Consider the following 18403-nt stretch of genomic DNA (forward strand, 5'->3'; position numbering starts at 1 on the left):
ATTAGTAAATGAAAGCAATGCTTTTAAAGAACATAAGAACATGAATAAATTATACCGTGCCAATGGCTGCAACATTCTTCCTCCACCACAGCCATAAAGACTGTCAGGTTCTCCAATGCTTCTATAGATGTCCATGAGAAGGTCCTAGAACATGCACCACAAAACAAAGAACTATTTTTCTGGAACCAGCTCAAGTTAGTTTTACATAAATCATATCAGTTTATAAATGTTTTTACAGGTAACATCATTGCTTGATTTTCCTTTATGTAGTATCTGAGCCTGCTATCATGACAGGGAAAAAAAGTTACGCAGTCTAGCCAAACTCTTCAGGCCTACTTTCAATGCTAATTTATTTTTTAAAGATCTAGAGCTGAGCCTTAGGTGGGCTAGTTAAAGCGCAAAAGGCAATAGTAGTAAATGAGCATCAGATACACCAACTAAGCAATGCATTTTGAAAGTCACACAAGCATAGCTCTGGAATAACAAACTATGGAAAGAAGTAACTTAGAAAAGGCTACTGGATCTGTTTTGATATATCAAATAAACCTGAAGGAGATAATACTACTTTGGTTTTGATAATTACAACTTCTACATCACTTGCTGATTTTTAGTGAATATATACCTGTGACAAAACAAACTGAAAAATAATTGGCTGGCTACCACCCTGAAGTCAGTTTTTCTGGGAAACAAAGCCTGCTTTGCTGTGATTTCAGACTTGCCAGTTAGTTAGTGTTTCAGGTGAACAAATACTCAATTCAATTTGTCTGGAAAACAACTGAGTTCACTTTGAATTAAAGTATAAGGAGAACTTTAAAACACATTTTTGGAATTCCATTAGATCTACCCTCAGCTAAGATGAAACCTATTGTTAATCGTAGTTATAAGAGATGGTTTGCATTCAGATTAGGAAGCACACACAAGTACCTGCAAACTTAGGCCAGTTTCTTCTTTACTTTTTTCATTCAAAGTAGTAATAGGTGTTCTTTGACTTTCCTCTTCAAATGTCAAACTCTTAGCTGCTTTAAAAGAAGATCTAAAAGAAATGTTTCAATATGAAATTTCATATAGAGAACTAAAGAAATTCTGAGACAACACTCAAGAAAAAAGGGGCACAAATAATAAATGCAAGACTGCCATAATCCCAGGTTATTCAGTATGGCTCTCCATCCGAATGAGGAAGTGATCAGTTGAGCTGTGAATATCAACATCAAGGAGTTTTAACACTGAGGTGCTTTTTTGGAGAACCCCCTCACACACACCTTGTAATGTCTAATCTTTTATTAAATCAAATTGCTTTTGTGAATGCCTGAAGTGTTTTTTCCTCTGTGAAAGAATAAAAGCAATTAGTTAATATGTGTGCATACAATCAAACTTTTATTGTATTTTCACTACCTGACAGTGGTTTGTCACAAAACCTAAACTAGTTCCATATTTTGACCTTGCCAGACCAGAAAACAAAGATAATTGTCTGTTATGGAAGAAAGCTCCTACAAGGATCATTTAGCTCTATTCACAGAATTCTGGTCATCATTCTGGGGTTTAGTTTCTCCCCTTGATTAACTTCTGGCTGTAATTTAACCAACAACGCTAAGAAAAGTTTCAGATTACAAGTCAACATGACACTGTTTTGAGGCTTGGATCACATTCAGAAGTGGAAATATTTTCCATGTCCATATAGACAGCTATGGAATATTTTTACAGCTCCCTTGACATTTCATATAACTAAAACCAAAACACTGCTGGGACACACAAAACATGATTCGTTTAACCAGAAATGTCAAGAAACCTCAAGAAAGGCAGTCTCCTCCTACCTTTCTTGCTGCTTGTCCCTGTTTATCTTGTCTGCGTAGATTTCTGCATAGAGCAAGGCTGTGAAGTGAGCAGCACAAGACTGTGCTGCTATAGCAACCTCCAGATAATTCAGATCTAGCCAGAAGCTGTCATCAAAAACTGTACCTGAAACAGATCTGATTAAATAAAGACTTTAATACTGCTGTAACAGATCTTTTCTCTAGCATTAAACAAAATAAATCCAGTATTAACTATAAAGCTTTCCAAAGGTTAACTTTATCTTAACCCCTGGAAAACCCATACCACAAGAAGTTTATCAGACAAAAAGGTTTTAGAAAACTCTTTCAGCACAGTTTAAGGGTAGCCTTTAAGGGTAGCCATATCACTTCTATAACAAATGCAAGATCACTACCATATCTTTTCTTTTAACCAACATGTTCTCTACCATGTTCTTTTTCTTTAATCTAGAGCACCAACAGATCTTTGAACAGTCACAATTAAATTAAGGCAATGTTTTGAAAAGCTTGGATTCACCTCTTTTGTCTTCTCAAGTAATCAACAACAGCAAGCATGGCTCGTCGAGATACTTTATCCAAACTTCTAAAATTTTGGGTTTCTTGATCTGGGATGTATATTTCAAAGGAAAGAATAAAATGAACTTTTGTCATATCATATTCATTTACAAAATAAAAAGGTCTATTTTGCAGTCAAGAAAATAACTAAAAACTACCTTGAATTGCATTTCCAAAATTAACAGCTTGTCAGAAAATGTATTCTTACATGAGATTATAGTAATTTGTACTACAATTTGATGAAATTATCTTTGTATTATTAGTTTATGGATTCTATTTCTTCTTACAGAATTCAGAGATGAACTACCATCATTGCAAAAAGCTCTGTAACAGACTTCTGCCATTAGGCTTCCACCATATACGTTATTCCAAAGTCACAGAAATACTTATTAAATTACTGTATTGCAGATATTTGTGTATGGATACACAAAACCCCCTACTTTCCACATACAGGTACATACTTGCAAAGAATCTATGTTTCCATGTGTTGCTTCTGGATTAAAAAAAATTCAGACAGCTACAGGTTGTGTTCTGGTATTTGGGTTAATAATTTCTTCATTCTTCTGGTCATTTCTGAATTACCAATTGCAAGAAGCAAGAAGCAGGGAGCATACAAGAAAAGATTTGATTACTACTACATTACAGTAAGGTGCAGTAGTAGCAATTTCCTCTAAAGAATGCAAAAGCCACATTAAAAAGTATCTTTCTGATACAGAAAGAAAATGAATGTGTTCAGAAGCATTTAATTCTCCCATATCTAACCGCTTGGTTTTTTCTCATTTGGATCCTGATGGATTGGAATGAAATTTATCTAGATTTTCCAGGAAGAGTTTTCTCCTTGTTTTCACAGGATAACAGTTTCTCCCTGAAAACGATTAAAATTCTTGCTTCGAATACTGATGTTCTATCACTCCAATTTTAGAATTAACATATCTTTGTTCTGTTGGCTTCTGCACCTCCAGTTTATCTGTAAACAATCTGTCATACAATGAGTTGTGTGCTTCTTCATGGTTTTGGGTATCTTTTTTGTTACCAGGACAGTTTTTCATCTGGAGAACTCAATTTGAAGCTTCTGTATGTCTTTCCTTTTTTTTTTGTTTTTGTTTTTGTTCTTGTTTTTTGGTGTTTTTGTTTTTGTTTTGCATTTATTGCCTCAGTAAGATTCCCTGGGTAGAATTCTTTTTAGGAAGAATTTCTTCACAGAAGGGGTGATTAGACATTGGAACGACTTCCCAGGGGGGTATTGGAGTCACTGTCCCTGGAGGTGTTTAAGGAAAGACTGGATGTGGCACTCAATGTCATAGTGTAGTTGATGTGGTAGTGCACAGCCACAGGTTGGAACCGAGGATCTCAAAGGTCTTTTCCAAACTAAGTGATTGTGGTTCTGTGAATCACAACGCTTGAAAGGGCCCCCATCATTTGCTCACTGGTATTGTTGAACTAACTGCAAGTTTCTTGAACTAGGAAAAATCTCTTCATATTTTTATTAGAGCATTTTGGGTCACTCTGTATATCTGAGCATAAATTTGTGAGTTGTAGAAAGAGCTTGTTATCTACATTCAAGAATGTGAAAGAATACTGTTCCAGTATTTCAGTCCAGCCTAGTGAGCATCCAAGAGAGCACTTTAAAATACACCTAGCATCATTAGTGTTATTTACACCACTCTTAGTAAAAACTGCAATGCTAAGGGTTCCCCTTCCTCTCTGGCAACCTGAAGCTTGCATGACTTGCCTGTAAAGAGACTGAAAGACATTGTACAGACTCCTTTGGTGATCTGTCACTGAGGAATGGAGTTAGAAGATATAACACAGTAGCTACTGCACCAAAAACACTCAAACCAAATCAAACCAGAAAACAAACCTACCCTAACCTGAAGTTACTATATTTATTTCAGCTCCTGAAAAAAGTGTATGTATCATTTCCAGTGTCTAACAACAAAGATCTTCCGTTTACACAGATTTCTGGTAACTTCAACCATAATATAATTGGAAAGGACAGGAACAGTTTGTTTAAATGGTGCTTTTCTTTAAAATGAACTTACTGCCTTTCTCATACTCTGGTGCAGTTCTTTTGCTTACAACTTCCTTTTATTTTGCTGGAATGGAACAGGTCTTCTGAATGTATAGGAAGACCACTGTCAGTATTAGGCAGTAATTAAAGAAAGGGTCAGTCTTCTCCAAGGGGAAAATTCAGGTGGAAACTGCTTTTTATCGCTCTTGGTTGAGTAAGAGAGGAATTCAACTGCCAAATAGTAATTTTAAAAGACAGTCCATCACTCAGTCTTGCAGCACGTGATACTGGATAACATCTAAATTCAGCAAGTGCTGAACATTATTCAGTTATGAATAACAAAAGAAGTTATACAGAAGATACTTCTTGGGTGCTGCCAATGAACAGCTCCAAAATTATCGGTATCTCCATCAAAAAAGATCAGTAGGGCAGAAGCTTCTAAATTCTGCCTACAAGTGCACAACATATATTCGATATCAGAAGATAGCTTTTTCACAACCAGAATTCCTCTTTTAGCTGAAACAAAAATATTATGCATTACCTGAATCAGAATTTGGAGTACATCTACTAGAAGAGGCAAATTTGCAACAGGCTGTAAAAAACTTCTGGATATGAAGTGACAAAAGATTTCTCCAAGATTCTTCTGAGTCATGAAGAAGAATATCATGAATCAAGTATGGAAGCAAAGTTTGACACAAGTCTGTTTTCACCTAGAAAATAATGATGCACAGCAGCTACTAAGAAAGAAATGCTTTTTGGTTGTCTTTCTCAGGTTACAACCAAACTCACAACTGCCCAAACAAACATGTAATGCTCGAGAAGGACATGCAAACCACTCAACAGGGCTATGCTGGTATTCACTTAAAGGAGCCATATAAAGTTCACCTATGTTTGCAAGTATCTCTCAAATCCTGTATTCTGAGAATATATTTTATGAGTACCTGCAATATATGATCACAAAGGCCCTGAATTATTTAATAGCAGAAATTACTACTTGCTATCAAGATGAGTAATCGTATTTTTTGTGCATCACAGCACACATACATGTACAAGTGTATGATTTAGCTCACCTCACACAGTGGCTTCATCAACTGGAGAACTTCATTTTTCACACCACCACTGTCCAATATTGAACTAGTTAGGTGCTTGATCCAGGTCTCATGAGTTTCTCCCAGAGGAATCCACAGGTTTGTGTCATCCAATCTTTCTAAAGGAGCCTCTGTATCATTAGCAGACACTACAAGAAACTACAAGGAAAACTACATATTGAAAATATAAAAAAATTCTATGGTATTAAAAAAAACATACTGCAATGCATACATTCAAACATATTAACTATTACTGGCCTTTCAGCTGATTAACGATATCAATTTTGTTTATGTAAATGTAAAGTTTTCCAAGGAAATCTGAAAGTATTAAAAATAAAATTTAAAATTTTACTGGTGACATCAACAAGGTCACATTAGGCATTACATTTAATTTACAAATAAAAAGATTGAAAATTAGGAAATGTCTGTTTAAGGACTTTTAATTCTGCACTATTTCTGACTTATTTTCCACCACTTTTTGCATCAAATATGATGCAGTATACTGAGAAAGTATTACATTATCCATCAGGTAATCAAATATTGTGTGTCTAAATGAAAGCACACAACTTTCTAATGTCAGAATAGTAATTTCCTATATGAAGGGAAAGCTGCCACTGGTAAAACAGAAATGAGAAACAGACATACAAAAGCAATCAGATTTGCAAATATACTGATGCCAAATGTGCCATTTATCAAAGCCTACCTCAAACATATTTTCAAAATCACTTTTTAAAAAGGATAGATACTTCTTTTTCCTCTACTCCTTGTGCCATGTATATAAGGTGTATCAGAAGTACCTTTTTCCTAGATGTTCTGAAAGGCTGCAGATAGATTAACATGGGATCAGCTTTACTTTTATACACTTCCCAAAATTCATTGCCAGACTTGGTGGCTAATATGTTCTTCAAACAGGAAACAGCAGCAGCTCTAACACCAATACTGAAAAAAGAACATACACAACATTGTTATAATTAATTTCATTCAGGTATTTGATTTTCAAAATCACCTTTGTAAGTACACAAGATAAGTAATTCCACAATCTAGGGTGCCATTGCATATTTTCTTACAGAACAAAGCCTGAGTATTTACTCCACAGCAATGGTATGCTCTATAGCACAGAGGAGACTCTCTGGCTTACATCCTACTAGAGCATTTCTAGGAAACATCTGAGATTGACTGGGTAAATAATCTGAGCCTTGGAGAAGCACATAGCTGGTTTAAGAACACTTTCAGAGAGCTACTCTGAGGTGATCTGAACAATGTACAACTTAATGGCTCCTATTTTGCTTTTGAGTCAACTAAAAAAATAAGTATACTCACCAATTATCTGTTAAAGCAGTGTTTATTTGAATTAACATTATGAAGACACACTGAAGTTTTCTATCTTCAAGTAAATCTGCTGCTCTAGAATCCAGTGCATTTTCAGCACGCTGAAGAGCAATAGTGGAGAAATCCATGGGACCTATTTCTCCCAAGCAACTTCCAACAGCCTCTGCAAATGCATGTCATTTTATAGTTTTTCTGTAGTCTCATGCACACTAAAACAAGGTCTTACCCTACTTTCAGAACTGAGACTGTTATGGGGTAAAAAGCAGCAAACATTTATAAATAATCACTTAAGGAGCTTTATGATTAAAATTACACATGAACATATTTTGCAGCTTAAGATTCATAAATATTACAGTTATGCTTTTTAACTCAATTTTCTAGGAGTGCCTATGGCTCTGGATTTTCCAGCTTATATCAGATATGTCTTTTATGTTTGCTTCTGACGGAAACTGGTAAATGGAAAAGGTCAGAATTACTAATTTTCAATCAAAGGTTATGGTAAATACAAACAGAAGCCTGCGTGAGCCCAAACAGTAGACTGCAAACTCGATAAGAATTAATCTATATTTTACATAAAGATGTGTATCAATGGTTGTCTCCTCATTTGCTTTCCAGACAAAGTATTTTATCAAAACACACAACAACTGAAAAAAAAAACAAAAAACAAAACCAAAAGTGACCTTGAAAATATATTTAACAAGGGACGTTAAATGTTCATTAGAAAAAAAAAAAAAAAACCAAAATCTATTTCCCTGCTCCTTCCTTCGTACTCTGCAGGTGTGTTGAAGTGGAAAGCACAGTGGGAAGTAACACTGAGAACAACCACAGTTTCAGTCTGGTGTTTACAATGACAGCCATAATTTACTTGTGGGTCTAATTAACTCACCCAGGACTGCTTTTTCTCCTGTATGGTTAACTGCCATCTTGGACAGCTGCAGTAAGCTCACCACCAATTTCACTATTACAGAATCTTCTGGCTTTTCTATCATTCAGAAAGAAAAATAGATGCGAAACATGTCAGTATATTTGTAATGAGAAATTATTAGAAGAAAGCATTGCTTCAGTGTCTTTTACCTAAAAATGTCAATATATATTATTGATGTTGAAGCAAGATGGCATTAAACCATCAACTAAATTACTGATTTTTCTTATTCCTCATGGTTTGGAAAAATGTCTGTGCATTTGAATAAGCCAAAGAATCCCCCAAACTAGAATGCACCTATGCTATTATTTTAATTGTTTTGATGCAAAAATGATAATTAAATACATGAAATATTAGCATAAGTTGGTGTAAGAATGCTATTTGAAATAGTGAAGGCATACTATGTGGCTCCACTGGCAGCCCTTAAGCTATTGTCATCATTCTGTTCTAAATCTGAACCCAAGAAATACCTCAAAATTAGGCTTTCTGTCAGTAATTTCTAAGAATTTGATCAGCTTTCAGTTGCCAAACTGACTCTGCCAAATTATAAACTCTCAAGATGGGTACTTCCTTATATATTTGCTCCCTGTCTGATTTCTTTTTTAAAAATAAACATTCCAAACAAAATGATCTAAGAAAAATTATGATGATTTGTCAGTGTAAGGAAGAAAAAAAACCAAAAACATGAAAGTAGTACTTTTAAAGCAAGTACTGATTGGAGCACAAATCTGGAATCAGACCTTATGCTTACTTTACATCTTTAGAAAAATGAATACATAGAATAATAGACTTGTAAGTGCTTAACAGAATTTTATTATAAGGCAAAAGCCCCTTTAAGCTTGCCAGCCCATCTCCAGCAAAGCAAGAGAGAATACTTCTCAGGTTTTGCCTGAGTATATCTTCACACCTAGTAACCTCTATAAAATATGTTCAACTCCTTTAAGGTCAGTTATGTTGTTAATATTCATAGTAAGTAGTATTAAGTGCCATAGTGAATATATTTTGAAGAAATTGCATGGTTTCTCTTGTGTAACTGCTCCCAGATTATTTAATCTGTTCTTGTACTGTGATAAAAGTGGTAAGCACTCCCTACTATGCTTTATCATTCCATTCACCAGTTCATACAGCTCTATCTATTCCTATTCAATCTCTCTTCCAATCTCATAAGGCTCTCCTCTGATGGAAGCTGTTCCACACAAGCTTGTTGCCCTTTCACTACCTCTGTTCAAAGAGAGATATTTGTAAAATTGTAAATGATATACAGGATGTGTGGGCCAAAATGCACTTGCACCATGGCTTTACAACATTACAATTCTTATCCAAATTTTACTTTGCACTTGTTTACAATTAATCACATCATCTCTTTTTATCTTCCTGTCATGCACACAAGCTGATGAAGACTTGATGTAGAGGAGAAGAATGAAATGGTCTGGCACAATTATCTGAAAACCAAACTAGGAAGGAACTAGGCCTGGACTGAGGGCAAAAACACAATCTTGGCATGTGTCAAAATGCAACTAAACTAAATCTGACTATTTGTTCTCAGAGTTTTACTTTCTAACATGCCTTTAATAAACTGAAGCTTCGTTTAATTTAAAAGAGGAGCAAGATTCCTATACAAGAAAACGCATTAAGCAACCACAAATCAATGTACTTCTAACATTATCCTGGTCACTCACAACCATATATGACCCATGGCAAATGCTTGAAGGGTATTTTATCCTCTCTACCATGTAACATCTCATTTACTTATTTATTATTCACTTTGCTAAAGATATTTTTGATGCTTTTTGATATTTATGATTATGAATCATAAATGTCAATCTATTCTGCATGTCAAATTATAGTATTATTACATTGTTAAACATACTAAAAAAATTCCATGTCAAATTAGAATAGGGTACATCATTAAACACTTAAAACCAGGTAGAAAAGAAATAAAACACATAATCAGATATCAGTACCCTGGAAAATTTTCAGGAGATCCTTCATCTGATCTTTATACTGTTCCAACTTTTTGCGTAAATCATACAGTCCTTCAAGCCGTGTTAAGGGCAGTGAATCACAAACCCCAACCGAGAGAAAGTGATTAATTTCCTGCAAAACAACACTGTATTAAGCACACATAGCATACAAATAAAGGCTTTAGGTAAAGAAGTGGCTCTAAGCAAGTTCACACTGTGGATGCAAAGTAAAAATGGAGACCTATAAGTATCTCCATGGCTGAAACCGGCAATAAAAAGAATCCATGTCTCATTTAAACTTAAAGTGTAGTTAAGAAAATTATTCTTCTGTGGAAAGTTTGCATTACAAAAAACACTATGCTGTGAGATGTATTTTAAAATGTAATTACCTCCAAAAGAGAATATGGTCCTTTACTGTATTTTATTTTCTGTTGAGTTGCTCTCAAATCTTTAAAAGCTGGGTACTCAGGAAAAGGATCTAAGCACTTGATTGCTTGGTACAGACTTTCATTATCCTTATTATCTATCACCAGGTACTTCAATAAGCCTAGGACCTGAACATAAAAAGTAAATGAAAATCAAAAAAGACAGAGGAACATTTTTGAGCCGTATTTCTTATTCAGGTTATAAAGTTTGTATTTCTCTAAGTTTCATGAATCTAGTAAGATAATTTCCTTACACTGTTAAAAGTTGTAAGATGTTTAGAGGCATGGGGAAATCACAGATATATTCTAAAATGGTGGGGCATTTTTGCTCTTCCTCCTCCCAAACAGAAATCAAAGCTTTTACTATCCCAGTGACTTTACTGTTCTCACTAAAGTGCTGGTAATTTGGAATTTAGACAAACACCTATATATCATACCTTACTACCCAAATCACTAAACTATGGCAGAATTTGTACAACAACATATCTACAACTTGAATAAATGTCAAAGAGGTACCAACTTTCTTCGGAAAAACATTACTTTTATGCTTTACTTAAAAATCAATGCAACAAAAAAGAAGAAACTGAAAAGTGATCACTAGAGGGTGGCCATCCCTGCCGGAGTATGATATGAGAAGGTTTCACATTTGACGTCAGTTCCAATTCAATTCAGAGAAATTTCTGTCTTCCCCACTTTATTCCTGCCCAGGGATATCCTGACACGGGGCTTTTGCGGATATGCATGTGCAACCGTTTACACAGACATACTGTAAATCTGATCACAATCATGAAGCTGTGAAACAAGACTGCCAGGTTATTTTCAGCTGGGTCGGCACAGCCCTCCAGCCAAACTGGAAGTACAAGGAGGAGGAGAGCAAAGGGCTGCAGTGCAACCATACAGATGCCTAAAGTACAATGGAATCAGATTAAGCCAGAAGGCAACACAGGGACTGAAGTGCAATAGGCACACTCTTCTGACCTGCAGCTACTAATTGTAAATCTCTGAATCCTCTTATATTTTCACCCCAGCAGAGTGCACATAAAAAGCAACACTAGAGGGGAAACAATGCTTGTCACACAACAGAAACTGCTTTGTTTCCCTTTTAAGGCTATGTGCTGTATTTTTTTAAAACTATCATTTATTAAATTAATAGCTGAACTACTAAAATATATTCTCTGAATGTATTTCCTTTTTGTCCTTTAGACACCTTGTACTAAAGGTCTTCATCATATTTCCCATTAAGTCACCACAGGGTTTTTCAAGGAGTTGCTTAGCTGCGTGATGTGCACTTTGGCAAAACTGTCATACCAGAACTGAAGTTGCATTTAAAAAAATTAAAGGCATAGTGTTACACCCAAAATAATAGGTTTTATATAAATCTCCAAAGCATAGGATAAAGGAATTAAAATTGAACATGAGTACAGATGAAGCCTTAAGAACAGTGAACATGAACTGGAAAACTAACAGGTAAGGCATAAGCAGCATCACAAAACTACCTGTTCCTGAATCTGAGACTGGTCCATGGCAAGAGGTATCAGGGTTCCTACAATAACACGAAGGTGGGTCTCCAGAGCATCGCTGCAACACGTAACTGCTGTGTGGCAAACATGATGCAGAAGATCACAGCAGAGAGAAAAGCTGCGCATGGATATGTCTCTGATTACCATGGGTCTGAAAGAGGACACAAAGTGGAATTAAAGAAATACAAATTGGCACTGTCTAAAGTGTCAACACTTTATATATCAAGGAATAATAAGGGAAAAGGAAAAGAAAGTCAGGACAAATTGATTCTAAACTTTAAAATTTATCAACTCAATGAATCAGCTCTAAAGACTTAGCTCAGGAAACACAGAGAAACTGAAACACAGTGAATTTGACTGCTCACTTCAGAAAATGGAATAAAATCTTGTTAAAATATATACACAAAAAAGAAAATAAAATCCCCAGAAAGGTTTTAGATTATTGTTTGACAAGACAATCTTGACAGAAAGAGAAAAAAATGGAAAACATGCTTTCTGAATCCTCCTGTACCTAAAATGACCATTAGTTTAAAAAAATTTAAGTTATAAAGGACACCTGGAGATTATGTAGTGCAGCTTCCTCCCTTAAGCAGTGTCAGCTTCAAATTCAGATCAGGTTCTCAGGGTTTTATTGAGCTGAATTCTGAGATCCCTCTGAAAGGAAGTGTTGTTTTCCAGTGCATCAGTAGCCCCTGCCCCAATTGAGTGTTCAACATAAGAATAATAATGCCATAATAATGGCATTTACTATAAAATCCACACATCTCTTCAACATCTCAGGGTATGAAATGCTTCAAACCAGCCAAGGAATCAATTTATACATAAACTCAGAGATATGTAGGCTAGTAACTGTCTGGGAAACCCCGAGTTTAAGCTCAAGCAAGAAAGTATCTGTAATCTTCTTATGCAAAAGGTAAGAATCCCACTTAAATTTTAACCTGATGAAGGACCAGTTTTCTCGAACTGAAGGCAAGCTAAGAAAACGTGTACAATTCTCACTTTGCTATAGGTACTTAGTGGTGAGAATTTAAATGTCAACCCTCAGTAAGCACATTTTATTTGACATGCGCTTACTTTGCACTTAACTCCACATTTTTAATTTTTCTCCCATATGCTTTAAATTTCTAAACACTCTGTCATCAAAATCTCCTAACATTGCTTATTTCCACAATTTGATAGCCTATTACAGATACAAAACCTGCAATATAGCAAAAATCTAAATACAAGGCTAGCACGAAACAGTCCATATTTTAGTAAGAGTTCAATTATTAAATTTTGAAATTATAAAAGAATAGCAACTTAATATTTGATTTTAGCAATTTATAAGTAATTTGACAGATTAATTAACATCTGCTAGCAATATCAGAATGTAAGGTTACAGGAGCAAGGGAGCACAGACAGAAAGAACTAGAGATAATTACTTTGTTTACCTGCTGTTGATGTGGTGAATCAGGGTGTAAATTACATCTCGGAGGACAAAAGCCCAGGCTCCTCCTAAACTGTCTTTGATCTCTTTAAGTAACAGACCAACAAACAAGTGATAAATTATAAGAACTCTGTGTTTTTTATACATGTTCTTTGTATCTGATGCATGCTTACAGAGAGCTAGAAGGATTTTCTGGAATGAATCCTAAAAATGAATAAAATATGAGTAAAAAAAATATTCATAATGTCAAAACAGATATCAAGAAAAATCTTTAAAAAGGTAAAACCTAAAATAGGCAAAAAAGCTGCATTATTTTTACTGCTTTAAACAAACCAAAGGCCTACAGAGAAACCAATTCTCCAAACAGGACTATAAGCTATATAACCTCTTAATTCTCCTTTCTTCATTCCCCCCATATGGGAAATGCTATGCACATTTCTCGGAAAGCCAAAGAGTTAAGGCAATGTCTATCAACAGAGAAACATTAACTAAAACCCATGAAAACATCAGGTAAGAATTCAACCTATATTTTTTCAAACATAATGTTCATGTGTGTAAGATGCACTATTTCACAGAACATAACTGTACAGGTTGCAACTCTTAAAACTGTAAACTTAAAAAAACACTAGGCAGGTTGTGTAACATTTTAAAAAACCTACTCCACCGGCTGGCAATATTAACTTTTACACTCAAAAGGGTTAGATAAAACATGGTTTAGAAAAGTTTTTTTCCTATTTTTAGAGTATTTATAGGGAGGCAAAGGAAGTTGTTGACCACATATGCAATAAACCAGCATAACTTTAAACAGTTATGTTTCTAAGGAACAAACTTAGAAGACTTTAATATGTTTATGATTTATATGGCTGTAAATTTTCCTATGCCTTCATATTTGCCTTTAACAAATGAAAATCAAGTGTCAAAAAATACCTTTAAGTATAAAAATTCACCTTGTCAGTAAAAGTAAGTAAATTTTGTATTTTAATTGTAGGCTGTATTTAGTTAAAATTTACCAAATATAATTATTTTAGAACATTCTTCAGACATGTGACAAATATGCCACATTCTAAACTGTGCCTGGTACACGGAGATTTTCATAACCTTTAAAATAATCTCCTCTACTTTATGTTACTATATAATGCATATAATTACAGTTATATAAGACATATTACATACATAATATAATAATTAATGAAGTAATATAATTATATAATGCATATAACTCTGTCCCTGAATTTAGGACATCTTCCACTTCAAAAGGTGAACAAATGAATAGAAAAGGGTCTAAGGTTGTTTATTTTCTTCACACAGAAATTATGAAAATGTCTACTTTAACTAAATGGAACCCATAATTGAAATTTTGCATTCTACGGGGAAAAAAAATCATCATTTTCTTACATCATACATCATCATACTTACAGGGCTTTTAGAAAGAACTGATACAATACTTTTTAATTTGCTTTTATGACAGTTGCTAATATAGTCCAAGGTTGCCTTAATCACGTAAGATGGAAAATGAGGAGGGTTAGGAGCAGGATCCAGTTCTCTAAATAAATAAAAAAGATATTTATCGTTTTTTTTTCTCAAAAGTCAAACCACTTATATTTAATACAGTAAGTCTTAATGAATAAACACATTAATTCCTAGAAAACATCTACTTTCAATAAGAAGCATCAAAAGCATTCAGAAAAGTGACATGCATCTTATTTTGTAGCAGCCTGTTGTTCTCTATGGTAGCTTTCAAAACTGTACTTTCTTAACATTCTTTTACGTATTTTTGAAAGATCATATTGTAAAAACCCCATACATTTGTCTCATCCAAGGTACTTAGCACAAAAATCTAGTTACAATTCATGGGTAAATCTACATTTTGTAATTGTGGGAACAATTTGGTTGAGGAAAAGCAGGGTAGTGAAATCTTCTGTGACCTCAAAAAGACAAGAAATGCATCATGGTAGTAATAAATGCACATAAACTAAGCTTCATCACTCTTATTCTTACCATTTCCTTCTAAGAAAGAAGAGTTTTGTTTACAAGCAGACACCACAGTTAATAAACTCTCTGCAAAAAAATTCTTTGAAGAGCTCTTAAATTCTCAGCCATATAACTTTTGGCAGATTTTCAGAGAAATGTTCTGGATTCTTTCAACTTACAATTTTTACAATAAAGGTATCTTCTTCAAGAACTTTACAAAATGCAATGTTTTTCCAAAAAGTTTGTATCTGAACATAAAAATCTGGAAAATTATTATGCAAATAGGGATATTTTAGGACAAAACCAAAGACTGAAAAGGTAATAAACATTAAGATATTTATGGCACTAGGCTATTTCTATTAATTAGGAATTTGTTTATTTGGCATTGCTTAACCCATCTCCTTACCAAACACAGGAGCTGCCACTGCAAGAACCACTGAGAAACAGTTCACTTACCCTCTCTGTGACTTCAAGTTATTAAAAACCATTAAATCGCTTTAATTTGAGACTAAAACCTGACCAATTTTACAGAGGGCAGTCCATCTAAATTTGAACTTATGTCAACTGGCAGTGCCACAACAGTCCAGCTCAACACCATACAAGAGCACTCCCTGCCCCACTGCTCATTCCTTCCATGAGCTGCAGTATTACAGAGCTTCTCCTCCTGATCTTGAGGAGTAACTACCTTGGGAGGTCTGACTATGATACATCATTACCAGTAACAATAAACCCTCTCAGCTTCAGGTTCACCTCTTATTATGCCTGAAGGGCACATTTAATGCACAATGTTATGCAGACACACTCAGCATTTAGAAAATCTGCAAGTACATACCTTATGTATTTACCTAGATGAGACCCTTCTTCAACTGTGGTACCAGCTGGTTCATGTAAAGTCATCAGCAGTTCAACCACAATCTCTGGCAAGTTACTATGAGATAAATTGTCCATTTGCTACAAGAAGAAAAATAGCATTTTAATTAGAAAAGGATATTTCAGCCAGAATTATTTCTTTGGTTTCTGAGAAAGCCTACTTCTGGTCTAGATTCTCTACTTGTTCCACCATCCATGACAGAATTCATTCATCAATTAAGCCTGGTTAAGCTTCTCTATGGCAGTCACAGGTAGAACAATGTGCTTTCCTACAGTATATGGAAAAAAAAGAAGTTTCACTTTACTACTAGTTCTGAACATAGAGTCTGCCTCTGGAGAAGATGGCTCCTCATAAAGCATTAACAAAATATTTTAAGAGGAAAATGTGACAGATACACGACAGAGAAATTCAGGGTCGTACAATGAATGGTAAAAAAAACGTATAGCATTATGAAAAAAATTATGCTTCAGTCAACTTTCTGCCTGAAAGTTTCTATTGAACAGAACCTTGAAATCCTTGCAAAAAATTTGTCTGGTTTGAATTTAATAAAATATTATTTTTGCACCTATAAATTTGAACTGTTTACATAATATATAAATTTTTCTTTCTGGTTTGTTAATCACCATAGAACTCAATTTACACATTTGAAATGGATACCTGTTTTCCTAAGCAGTTTTCATCCTTAAGCATGTCGTAGACTTTAGAAGCCATTTCTCTTTGCTCTGCTACTTCACTCTTTTCATGGCTTTGATAGGCAAAGTACGGGAGGATATTGACAAGTAACTTTGGAAAGCAGTCTGCCAGAACTTGTCTCCAGTCCTTTTCAATCTTGCTGGCAAGTGATTTCACATCTTCAAACTGACTTCTAATCACCAGGTGTGGAACCAAAACTTTGTAACAAGACCTATATGTAGTAAATACATTTCTAAAATGTCCTTATTTAAAAATACTTTTTAAAAAAACCTTGAGCATCATATAGTAAATACCATTTCTCTACTGTATAATTAAACTTCCAATCATTGTTTAGCTACTGCTACACACACACACAAAAAAAGAAAATCTTACCTGCATAAATATAACACACATGATGCTTGGAACACATTTCAAAAATTCTCAATACATCACCTTACAACAAAATCCTGATGCATTACTTCATTTAGCAATTTGAGACTTTGTGTCATGATTGTACATAAAATCTAAATTCAAAAATTCTCAATACATCACCTTACAACAAAATCCTGATGCATTACTTCATTTAGCAATTTGAGACTTTGTGTCATGATTGTACATAAAATCTAAATAATACTTTCATCATATAGCAAACTTACCTGTAGAACTCCTCAAGGCTAGTATAGTTCAGAAGAACATAAGGAAAAGCAGACAGGCTATATCCAGTGTCATTTATTTTCAGCCACTCCATCACCAAATAGTCTAAATGTGATGTCATGAAGTCTTCTATACTTTTATAGCCAAAAATGTCAGACACTTTTTTCAAAACCTGAAATGCATGAATTAGTAATGCAAAAATAGCATAGAGAGTACATGGTAATCTGGCAAACTGAAAATATTACACCTCCATGTGTACCCTCCAGCCTTTTAATGAATATTTGTGTAATTCAGCCATTTTATTATTTGTATTGCCGTATCTCAGAAGAGTGCAATCAAGGAACTACAACTAACCCAGAGGAATTAAGAAAGGATGGCCAGTACCCGTTTTGCAGGGTACAGTCAGTGTGCAAAAACAGGAAGCAGTGAATAGAAAGAAAGGATAAAAGGAACATGTGCACTTAAAAAATTACTGGCATGAAAGGCTGAAGTATAAACAGCAATCATTTCAGTACACCCTTGTGAACTTCAAAATAGAATTCCACAAGACGCATACCATCTTCCAATATACTGCATTTATTTTACATATTTTCCACATAAAAACTTGCTTCCTCTGGGCAGAATGATTTTTTAAAATTAGATCTGCAATATTCAACGTATAAAAGTCTATTTGCATTTCAGATTTGGGCTTTGAACATACAAAATTTACCATTAAAATTGCTCTTCATGATTTCAGTATTTCTATGTAAGTCATTAAATATCAAGACAAATTAATTCAGTTATGAAAGTATCATATTAGTTATACCTTTACAATACTTAACACATTTCAATACTGAGCAAAACATCTTGTAGTCTTCCAGTCTTAACCTAACCTTAATTTATTACCTAAATATCAAATGAAATGTCAGACTTGCCTTTTTCACAAGGTGAGGCTCTAATCCATTCTCTTTCACAGACTGGCAAATAGCAAACAGAGCTTGTTTTTCACAGACCGGGCTGCAGCACAGAACCATGGTTATAAGCATCAGCAAAACTGCTTTTCCATTACTCTGTTTGTCCAAAAGATCTTCAGGACGTGCATCACCCCTTACCTTCAATAAGAAATCATGAAGACCTTGAGCAAATATTCTGTTAAAGCAATTTCCTAGTTAATAAATCAGCATAAATAATTTAAAATTAAGGGCATT

At 34.5% G+C, this 18403-nt stretch overlaps 1 protein-coding gene across 1 annotated transcript in view; it reads right to left on the reverse strand.

Moving 5' to 3' along the window:
- The window catches only part of ATM (ATM serine/threonine kinase), a 57717-nt gene that overhangs the window by 23352 nt on the left and 15962 nt on the right, over nucleotides 1-18403 (reverse strand). The window contains exons 24-41 of the mRNA XM_068181386.1: nucleotides 18131-18307; nucleotides 17219-17388; nucleotides 16548-16794; nucleotides 15852-15970; nucleotides 14465-14591; nucleotides 13053-13252; nucleotides 11599-11773; nucleotides 10067-10231; nucleotides 9678-9810; nucleotides 7678-7773; nucleotides 6783-6954; nucleotides 6260-6401; nucleotides 5445-5621; nucleotides 4916-5084; nucleotides 2326-2413; nucleotides 1812-1967; nucleotides 925-1033; nucleotides 56-144 (exon numbers count right to left, since the gene is read on the reverse strand). Coding sequence (XP_068037487.1) covers nucleotides 56-144; nucleotides 925-1033; nucleotides 1812-1967; nucleotides 2326-2413; nucleotides 4916-5084; nucleotides 5445-5621; nucleotides 6260-6401; nucleotides 6783-6954; nucleotides 7678-7773; nucleotides 9678-9810; nucleotides 10067-10231; nucleotides 11599-11773; nucleotides 13053-13252; nucleotides 14465-14591; nucleotides 15852-15970; nucleotides 16548-16794; nucleotides 17219-17388; nucleotides 18131-18307 — 2711 coding nt within the window. The remainder of the gene's footprint in view (nucleotides 1-55; nucleotides 145-924; nucleotides 1034-1811; nucleotides 1968-2325; nucleotides 2414-4915; nucleotides 5085-5444; nucleotides 5622-6259; nucleotides 6402-6782; nucleotides 6955-7677; nucleotides 7774-9677; nucleotides 9811-10066; nucleotides 10232-11598; nucleotides 11774-13052; nucleotides 13253-14464; nucleotides 14592-15851; nucleotides 15971-16547; nucleotides 16795-17218; nucleotides 17389-18130; nucleotides 18308-18403) is intronic.

The sequence above is a fragment of the Anomalospiza imberbis genome, chromosome 2 (assembly GCF_031753505.1).
Source record: "Anomalospiza imberbis isolate Cuckoo-Finch-1a 21T00152 chromosome 2, ASM3175350v1, whole genome shotgun sequence".
NCBI classification, from domain to species: Eukaryota; Metazoa; Chordata; class Aves; order Passeriformes; family Viduidae; genus Anomalospiza; species Anomalospiza imberbis.